At 44.9% G+C, this 10636-nt stretch overlaps 1 protein-coding gene across 2 annotated transcripts in view; it reads right to left on the bottom strand.

Annotated features, from left to right (window-relative positions):
- Window positions 1-7770: 7770 nt before the first annotated feature.
- The window catches only part of LOC135225153 (beta-1,4-N-acetylgalactosaminyltransferase bre-4-like), a 50872-nt gene continuing 48006 nt past the window's right edge, over window positions 7771-10636 (bottom strand). For both annotated transcript variants that reach the window (XM_064264383.1, XM_064264384.1), the window contains exon 7: window positions 7771-8022. In XM_064264383.1, the coding sequence (XP_064120453.1) occupies window positions 7893-8022 (130 nt within the window). In that variant the 3' untranslated portion in view covers window positions 7771-7892. The remainder of the gene's footprint in view (window positions 8023-10636) is intronic.

Here is a 10636-nt window from a genome sequence, read left to right as displayed (position 1 = left end):
TTGCCGCTGAGTGACCCCTTCAAAACCCTTATTCAGCTGAGTGACACCTTCAGAAACCCCTTGGCAGTGAGTGTCACTTCAAAACCCTTGGCAGATGAGGAACTTCAGGAACCCCTTGGCAGCCTGAGTTGCCACCGAAGAAAATTCCCCTTGGCCCAGTGAGTTTTGGCAACTCAGAACCCCTTGGCAGGCTGAGTGCCACCTTTCAGAACCCCTTGGCAGCCTGAAGTGCAACCTCAGAACCCCTTTGGCAGCTAAGCCCCGTTGGGCCACCTAGAACCCCTTGGCGCTGAGTGGCACATCCAGAACCCTCCTTTGGCAGCGAGTGCCAACCCTCAGAACCCCTTGGCAAGCTGAGTGCCAACCTTCAGAAAACCTGGCAAGCCCCTGAGTTGGCCACCTTCCAGAAACCTGTGGCAGATGAGTGCCACCTCCAGAACCCTTGGCAGCTGATTGACCTTCAGAAAACCCCTTGGCAGGCTGAGTGACACCTTCAAAACCCCTGGCAGTGAGTGCAACCTTACAGAAAAACATTGGCAGATGAATGTGCCCCATTCAGAAACCCCTTGGCAGCCTGGAGTGCAACCTTCAGAAAACCTGGCCCAGCCTTGAGTGGCAACCCCTTAGGAACCCCTTGGCAGCTGAGTGCAACCTTCAGAAAACCTTGGCAGCTGAGTGACACCTTCAAAACCCCTTGGCAGCTGAGTGCAACCTTCAGAAAACCTTGGCAGCTGAGTGCCACCTTCAGAACCCCTTGCAAGCCGGGTTGCAACCTTCAAGAAAAACCTTGGCAGGGCTGAGTGCCACCTTAGGAACCCCTTGGCAGCTGAGTGCAACCTTCCCCAGAAAAACCTTGGCAGGCTGAGTGGACACTTCACAATCATTGCAGCTGAGTGCCAAACCTTTCAGAAAAAAACCCCTTTGGCAAGCTGAGTTGCCACCTTCAGAAACCCTTGGCAGCTGAAGTTGGCAACCTTCAGAAAAACCGTGGCAGATGAGTGACACCTTCAGAAAACCCCTTGGCAGCCTGAGGCAACCTTCAGAAAAACCTTGGCCGGCTGAGTGCCAAAACCCCTTCAGAAACCTCCTTGGCAAGCTTGAGTGCCAACCTTCAGAAAACCCTTGGCCAGCGAGTGCCCAACCTTCAGAAAACCCTTGGCAGCTGAGTGCCAACCTTCAAGGAAAACCTTGGCAGCCTTGGAGAGGAAACAACCTTCCAAAATTCCTTCTTGGCAAGGATGAGTGCAAAAATTCAGAGAAAACCCCGGCAGTGAGTGCCCAAAACCTTCCGAATTTCCTTCCCGGCAAGCTGAGTGCAACCTTTCCAGGAAAAACCGTTGGAAGCCCTTGGAGTGACAACCTTCAGAAAACCCCTTGGCAGCTGAGTGCAACCTTCAGAAAACCTTGGCAGCTGAGTGACACCTTCAAAACCCCTTGTCAGCTGAGTGACACCTTCAAAACCCCTTTGCAGTTGAATGACACCTTCAGAACTCCTTTGCAGCTGAGTGACACCTTCAGAACCCCTTGGAAGCTGAGTGCCACCTTCAGAACCCCTTTGCCGCTGAGTGACACCTTCAAAACCCCTATGCAGCTGAGTGCCACCTTCAGAACCCCTTGGCAGCAGAGTGACACCTCCAGAACCCTTGGCCAGCCTGAGTTGACAACCCCCTCAGAAACTCCCCGTTTGCAGCAGAGTGCCACCTTCTGGAACATTTGGCCAGGAGTGCCACCTTCAGAACCCTTTGCAGCCTGAATTTGACACCTACAGAACTCCTTTGCAGTGAGGGGGACCACCTTCAGAACTCTTTTTCGCAGCTGAGTGACACCTTCAGAACCTCCTTTGCAGCTGATTGACACCCGCAGAACCCCTTTTGCAACTTAGTGACACCTTCAGAACCCCTTGGCAGCAGAGTGACACCTTCCGATCCTCCCTTAGCAGCTGAGTGACAACCTTCAGAAGCCCTTTGCAGCCTGAGTGAACCAACCTATTCAGAACCCTTTGGCAGCTGTAGTTGGACACCTTCGAACCTCCTTTGGCAGCTGAGGGACACCTACAGAACTCCTTTTGCCAGCTGAGTGACACCTCAGAACTCTTTTTGCAGCTGGAGTCACACCTTCAGAACCCTCACTTTTGCAGCTGATTGACACCCGCAGAAAACCCCTGTTTGCAAACTTAGTGGAACACCTTTCAGAAACCCCTTGGCAGCAGAGTGAAACACCTTTCCGATCCATCCTTAGCAAGCCTTGAGTGACACCTTCAGAACCCTTTGCAGCTGAGTGACACCTTCAGAACCCTTTGCAGCTGAGTGACACCTTCAGAACCTCCTTTGCAGCTGAGGGACACCTTCAGAACACCTTAGCAGCTGAGTGACACCTTCAGAACCCTTTGCAGCAGAGTGACACCTTCAGAACCCGTTTGCCGCTGAGTGACACCTGCAGAACACCCTTTGCAGCGAGTGACACCTTCAGAACCCCTTGGCAGCTGAGTGACACCTTCCGATCCTCCTTAGCAGCTGAGTGACACCTTCAGAACCCTTTGCAGCTGAGTGACACCTTCAGAACCCTTTGCAGCCCAGAGTGACCTCAGAACCTTTGCAGCTAAGGGACACATTCAGGACCCCTATGCAGCTGAGTGACACCTTCAGAACCCCTTAGCAGCTGAGTGACACCTTCAGAACCCTTTGCAGCAGAGTGACACCTTCAGAACCTCCTTTGCAGCTGTGGGACACATTCAGGACCCCTATGCAGCTGAGTGACACTTTCAGAAACACTTGGCAGCTGAGTGACACCTTCAGAAGCTCTTGGCAGCTGAGTGACAACTTCAGAACCCCTTTGCAGCTGGGTGACACCTTCAAAAACCCTTGGTAGCTGAGTGACACCTTCAGAAGCTCTTGGCAGCTGAGTGACACCTTCAGAACCCCTTTGCAGCAAAGAGACACCTTAAGAACCCCTATGCAGCTGGGTGACACCTTTAGATCCCCTTTGCAGCTGTGTGACACCTTCAGAACTCCTTTGGAGCTGAGTGAGACCTTCAGAACCCTTTTGCAACGGAGTGACGCCTTCAGAACTCCTTTGCTGATGAGTGACACCTTCAAAACCCCTATGCAGCTGAGTGACACGTTCAGAACCCCTTTTGCAGCTAAGTGACATCTTCAGAACTCCTTTGCAGCTGAGTGACACCTTCAGAACCCATTTTGCAGCAGAGTGACACCTTCAGAACCCCTTTTGCAGCTGAGTGCCACCTTTCACCCCTTGCAGTGAGGCCACCTTCTGAATCCCCTTGCAGCTGAGTGACCACCTTCAGAAACCGCTCTTTGGAAGCAGCTGAGTGACCACCCCTTTCATTGAACCACCTTGGCAGCTGAGTGCTACCTTCAGGACCCCTTGGAAGCTCAGTGCCACCTTCAGAACCCTTTTGCAACTGAGTGACACCTTCAGAACATATTGGGAGCTGAATGCCAATCTCAGAACCCCTTGGTAGCTGAGTGCTACCTTCAGAACCCCTTTGCCGCTGATTGACACCTTCAAAACCCCTTGGCAGCTGAGTGCCACCTTCAGAACACCTTGGCAGCTAAGTGACACCTTCAGAACCCCTATGCAGCTAAGTGACACCTTCAGAACCCCTATGCAGCTAAGTGACACCTTCAGAACCCCTATGCAGCTAAGTGACACCTTCAGAACCCCTATGCAGCTGAGTGCCACCTTCAGAACCCCTTTGCAGCAGAGTGACACCTTCAGATGCCCTATGCAGCTAAGTGCCACCTTCAGAGCCCCCTTTGCAGCTGAGTGATACCTTCAGACCCCTTTTGCAGCTGAGTGACACCTTCAGAACCCCTTGGCAAAGCTGAGTATGCTGAGTGACACCTTCAGAACCCCCATGGCAGCTGAGTGATACCTTCAGAACCCCTTTGCAGCTGAGTGACACATTCAGAACCCCTTTGCAGCTCAGTGACACCTTCAGAACCCCCTTAGCAGCTGAGTGATACCTTCAGAACCCCTTTGCAGCTGAGTGACACCTTCAGAACCCTTTTGCCGCTGAGCGACACCTTCAGAACTGCTTAGTAGCTGAGTGACACCTTCAGAACCTCCTTTGCAGCTGAGTAACACCTTCAGAACCCCCTTGCCAGCTGTGTGACACCTTCAGAACCCGTTTGCAGCTGAGTGACCCCTTCAGAACCTCCTTTGCAGCTGGGTGACACCTTCAGAACCCCTTGGCAGCTGAGTGACACCTTCATAACCTCCTTTGTTGCTCAGTGACACCTTCAGAACCTCTTTTGCAGCTGAGTGACACCTTCAGAACCCCTTGGCAGCTAAGTGAAACCTTCAGAACCCCTTTGCAGCTTAGTGACACCTTCAGAACCCCTTGGTGCAGCTGAGTAACACCTTCAGAACCCCTTCGCAGCAGAGTGACACCTTTAGAACCCCTATGCAGCTGAATGAAACCTATCAGATACCCTTGGCAGCTTAGTGACACCTTCAGAACCCCTTTGCCGCTGGGTGACACCTTCAGAACCCTCTTGGCAGCTGAGTGACACCTTCAGAACCCCCTTGGCAGCAGAGTGACACCTACAGAACCCCCTTGGCAACTGAGTGACACCTTCAGAACCCCTTTGCAGCAGAGTGACACCTTCAGAACCCTTTTGCTGCTGAGTGACACCTTCAGAACCCCCTTTGCAGTGATTGACACCTTCAGAACCTCCTTTGCAGCTGAGTGACACCTTCAGAACACCTTTGGCAGCTGTATGACACCTTCAGAACCCGTTTTGCAGCTGAGTGACACCTTCAGAACCCCTTTGCAGCTGAGTGACACCTTCAGAACCCCTTTGCAGCAGAGTGACACCTTCAGAACCCCCTTTGTTGCTCAGTGACACTTTCAGAACCTCTTTTGCAGCTGAGTGACACCTTCAGAACCCTTTGGCAGCTGAGTGACACCTTCAGAACCCCTATGCAGCTGAATAAAACCTTCAGAACCCCTTGGTGCAGCTGAGTGACACCTTCAGAACCCCTTTGCAGCTGAGTGACACCTTCAGAACCCCTATGCAGCTGAGTGACACCTTCAGAACCCCTTTCCAGCTGAGTGACACCTTCAGAACCCCTTGGCAGCTGAGTGGCACCTTCAGAACCCTTATGCAGCTGAGTGACACCTTTAGAAGCCCTTGGCAGCTGATTGATACCTTCAGAACCCTTATGCAGCTGAGTGACACCTTCAGAACCCCTTTGCAGTTGAGTGACACTATCAGAACCCCTTGGCAGCTGAGTGACACCTTTAGAAGCCCTTTGATGCTGAGTAACACTTGCAGAAGCCTTTGCAGCTGAGTGTCACCTTCAGAAATCCTTGCAGTGGGAGTGACACCTCAGAAACCCTTTTCAGCTGAGTGGACACCTTCAGAACCTAAGCAGCTGAGTGGGACACCTTCAGAACCCCTTTCAGGCTGAGTGACACCTTCAGAAACCCCTAAGCAGCTCAGTGACCTTCAGAACCCTAAGCAGCTGAGTGACACCTTCAGAACCCCTTTAGCTGAGTGACACCTTCGAAACCCCTAAAAAGCAGCTGAGACACCTTCAGAACCCCTTTACAGCTGAGTGACACCTTCAGAACCCCTAAGCAGTGAGTGGACACCGTCAGAACCCCTTTACAGCTGAGTGAACCCCTTCAGAACCCCCCACCACAAAAACTTCGTGACCTTCAGAATCCTTTGAGTAAGTGACACCTTCAGAACCCCTTTGCAGCTGAGTGACACTTTCAGAACCCCTATGCAGCTGAGTGACACCTTCAGAACACCTTTGCAGCTTAGTGACACCTTCAGAACCTCCTTTGCAGCTGAGTAACACCTTCAGAACCCCCAATGCAGCTGAGTGACACCTTCAGAACCCCCATTGCAGCTGAGTAACACCTTCAGAACCCCCAATGCAGCTGAGTGACACCTTCAGAACCCCTATGCAGATGAGTGACACCTTCAGGTTTTCGAGGTTAACCTTGAAGTCTCATTACTCCATCAGGGCTTTTTTTTCGAATATTCGTAGCTTTGTCTGACTGATTTTATTCTTTTGCCTTCCGGGCTATTAATACTTACAGAGATGCAATTACTTTAAGAATATAATTATATTCATAAAGAATATAATAAGTTTTTTCATCAATTATGAATACTGAGATGAAAATAAAAACAAGGCGCGATCCAACCTCCAGCTTAATCGAGGCGCGTGCTAAAATCTACGGTCAAATAGAGCGTTGTTTCACCAACGAAAATTAAAACAAATACGCTTTATTTTATTAGAAATAATTATTCTGTACTGTTCAACACACACATTATTTATTTTTTTACATTTTTAATCTAATAGACAAATCACAATTATCTTATCCTAAAATTCCTATATCTTTGACTAAAAGCAAAACACTTTTTCAGACCTTTTTATTCAAAGGCTTTCCTACCCCCTAACAAGAACAACAGCAACAGCAAAGTAGTTTGTAGGCTAACTCCCTGAGTAAGGTAAGAGTATATATACGCCCTAACTGAGACATGCCTTTATGGAATATGGGAAGACCATTATATTGCAAAGTGACACAACACTGCATTCCAGAAACACCGTTAATTCACCGTGCATTCGTCAGTGAATTTTATGCAATCCAATAAGAGGATTTGCAGGTCGATTTTTTCCTATAATAAATTATTTTTTCCCCTCTAGCACAGACAACTTATAATGTCAGGATAATATCGACAAGAGTTTTGACTACAAATACAACCAAATAATACAAATTAATTAGCTATATCTATACAGAGTATATATATGTATGTATTCATATACATATTCATATATGTATATATATATATATGTATATGTATATATATATATATATATATATATATATATTTGTGTATATATATATATATATTATTTGCTCTGAGTTTGGTTATCATACCAACGTACTCCTTTGGAAATAAGCACATTATAATCTTATTACCATTGTTTTATTAATATACAAATCGACCAATAATACTGAACGTACTACTCTCCTTGCATCATAGGATGGAGAGAGAGAGAGAGAGAGAGAGAGAGAGAGAGAGAGAGACGAGGGGGAGGGAAGAAAGGAAGAGAGAGAGGGGACCCGTGAGAGAGAGAGAGGCCATTAAACAGAAGCAATCTGTAGTTCCCTTTTAGAATAATGAGTTGTACAATATTCTATAAATAAAATAACATAACAATTATTTACATAGAATTTTACCTCGTTTTCCTTCTCATAAGTGACATACACATGATATAATAGCCATATTTTGTATTCAGGAGGATATGTTATTTCATATTTAAGGATGGAAATGACTCAGCATTACTATCTCTATTTTCACAAGCATTATGACACAAAATATCGTTTCAGGTAGAATTCTCTACGCCTTGGGCATAAGAAGCTCCCTTACTTTGTTTCTCGACCAGGTCGAGGTTTGAATCCTGGCAGGGGCAGGAGTTCGAATCCTGAGAGGGGCAGACGCACCAGTCTATAATAATCACCCCTGGCTGTAGGGTATTCACGAGGTATGGTGAACTCGATATTAAAAGATATTTGTGGCTAATGTTGGTGTATGTTTAAATATCTATATATATATATATATATATATTATATATATATATATATATATATATATATTATTATTATCTATATATATAATATATATATATTATATATATATATATAATACATACATATATATATATGTGTATAATATATATACACAAATTTAAATATATATATATGTATATGTGTATATATATGCGGACAGATAATTAAACAGATCACTCAAGTCCAATATGAATTAATGAAATACATGGGACGTCAGGATAATAATAATAAGTGTAATAATTAAGTACTAAAACGTACGAAGTTTTTGATAAAATTATAACTACGAAGGATAAAGTTCGACGTGAACCCAGGTGAAGAGCCGACGTAGTTGAATATCCAGTACTTTATACTTGATGCTGTTTATGCCATCCGTCTTGAACCTCTTTTCGCCGTTGTATAATTTGTCGAATCTGAAAAAAAATCCTGATTAGAGCATAAAATTCCTTCCTTAAATGCACTCTGCAATTGAAGAAATCCTTCCTTGACTGCACTTTGCAATTGAAGAAATCCTCTCTTAACTGCTCCTTCCAACTGGAAAAATACTTCTTTAACTGTCCCCTCCAACAGAAAAAATCCTTCTATAACTGCGCCTTCCAACTGGAAAAAATCCTTCTTTAACTGCCCCTTCCAACAGAAAAAATCCTTCTTTAACTGCGCCTTCCAACTGGAAATAATCCTTCTTTAACTGCCCTTCAACAGAAAAATCCTTCTTTAACAAATGGCCCCTTCCAACAGAAAAAATCCTTCTTTAACTGCCCCTTCCAACAGAAAAAATCCTTCTTTAACTGCCCCTTCCAACAGAAAAAATCCTTCTTTAACTGCCCCTTCCAACAGAAAAAATCCTTCTTTAACTGCGCCTTCCAACTGGAAAAAATCCTTCTTTAACTGCCCCTTCCAACAGAAAAAATCCTTCTTTAACTGCCCCTTCCAACAGAAAAAATCCTTCTTTAACTGCCCCTTCCAACAGAAAAAATCCTTCCTTAACTGCCCCTTCCAACAGAAAAAATCCTTCTTTAACTGCCCCTTCCAACAGAAAAAATCCTTCTTTAACTGCGCCTTCCAACTGGAAAAAATCCTTCTTTAACTGCCCCTTCCAACAGAAAAAATCCTTCTTTAACTGCCCCTTCCAACAGAAAAAATCCTTCTTTAACTGCCCCTTCCAACTGGAAAAAATCCTTCTTTAACTGCCCCATTCCAACAGAAAAAATCCTTCTTTAACTGGGCCCCTTCCAACAGAAAAAAATCCTTCCTTCTTTAACTGGGCCCCTTCCAACAGAAAATAAAAAATCCATTCCTTGAACTAGCCCCTTCCAAACAGAAAAAATCCTTTCTTTAACAAACTGCCCCTTCCAAACAGAAAAAAAATCCTTCCATTAAACGCCCCTTCCAACAGAAAAAAATCCTTCTTTAACTGCCACTTCCAACAGAAAAAAATCCTTCCTTAACTGCCCCTGTTCAAACAAGAAAAAATCCACCTTCTTTAACTGCCCCTTCCAACAGAAAAAATCCTTCTTTAACTGCCCCTTCCAACAGAAAAAAAATACCTTCTTTAACTGCCCCTTTCCAAACAGAAAAAAATCCTTCCTTAACTGTCCCCCTTCCAAAACAGAAAAACTCCAAAAAATTCCTTTTCTTTAACTGCCACCCCTTCCCAACAGAAAAAAAAATCCTTCCTTAACTGCCCCTTCCAACAGCAAAAAAATCCGCTTTTAACTGCCCCTTTCCAACAGAAAAAATACCTTTCTTTAACTTGCGCCTTCCAACTTGGAAAAAAAATTCCTTCTGTTTAACTGCCCATTTCCAAACCAGAAAAAATCCATTCTTTAAACTGCCCCTTCCAACCAAAGAAAAAAAAAAATCCGTTCTTTAACTTGCGCCTTCCAACTGGAAAATCCTTCTTTAACTGCCCCTTCCAGAGAAAAAATCCCTTTCTTTAACTGCTCCTTCCAAAGAAAAAAGCCCTTCTTTAACTGTCCCCTCCAACAGAAAAAAAATCCTTCCTTAATTGCGCCCTTTCCAACTGGAAAAAACCTTCTAAATTGCCCCTTCCAACAGAAAAAATCCTTCTGTTTAAATGTCCCCTTCCAACAGAAAAAAATAAAAAAAAAATCCTTCCTTAACTGCCCCTTCCAACTGGAAAAATCCTCTTTAACGGTCCCTTCCAACTGGAAAAATTAAAAAACCTTCTTTAAACTGCCCCTTCCAAACAGGAAAAAATTCCTTCTTTAAACTCCCCCTTCAACCCGGAAAAAATCCTTCCTTTAACAGCCCCTTCAAAAAACTGGAAAAAACCTTCTTTAACTGCCCCTTCCAAACTGGAAAAATCCTTCTTTAACTGTCCCTTCCAACCTGGAAAAATCCCTTTTGTTAACTTGCCACAAAAAATTCCAACCTTGGAAAAATCCTTATTTAACTGTCCCTTCCAACTGGAAACACCTTCTTAAAAAACCTGCCTTCCTTTCCCAACTTGAAAAACTCCCTCCTTTAACCTGGCCCCTTCCAAAAACTGGGAAAAACCTTCCTTTCTTTAAATGCTCCCCTTCCAAACTGGAAAAAATTCCTTCTTTTTAAATAGCCCTTCCTTCCAACTGGGAAAAATCCGTTCTTTAAATCTGCTCCCTTCCAACCACTGGAAAAATCCTTCCTTTTTAACTGCTCCCCTTCCAACTGGAAAAATAAAAACTTCATTAACTGCTCCTTCCAACTGGCGAAAAAACTTCTTTAACTGCCCCTTCCAACTGGAAAAATCCTTCTTTAACTGCTCCTTCCCAACTGGAAAAATCCTTCCTTTAAACTCGCCCCGTTGCCAAACTGGGAAAACAAAAAAATCCTTCTTTCAATGCGGCCTTCCAACGGAAAAAATCCTTCCTTTAACTGGCCCAAAAAAATCCAATTCAAAAAATCCTTTTTAACTTGCTCCTTCCAACTGGAAAAATCCTTCTTTAACTGCATCCTTCCAAACTGGAAAAAGCCTTCTTTAACTAGCTCCTTCCAACTGGAAAAATACCTTCTTTAACTGCTCCT

Source organism: Macrobrachium nipponense, chromosome 13, assembly GCF_015104395.2.
Source record: "Macrobrachium nipponense isolate FS-2020 chromosome 13, ASM1510439v2, whole genome shotgun sequence".
NCBI classification, from domain to species: domain Eukaryota; kingdom Metazoa; phylum Arthropoda; class Malacostraca; order Decapoda; family Palaemonidae; genus Macrobrachium; species Macrobrachium nipponense.
The sequence above is the reverse complement of the archived record's forward strand: the minus strand, read 5'-3'. Positions and strand labels throughout refer to the sequence as shown.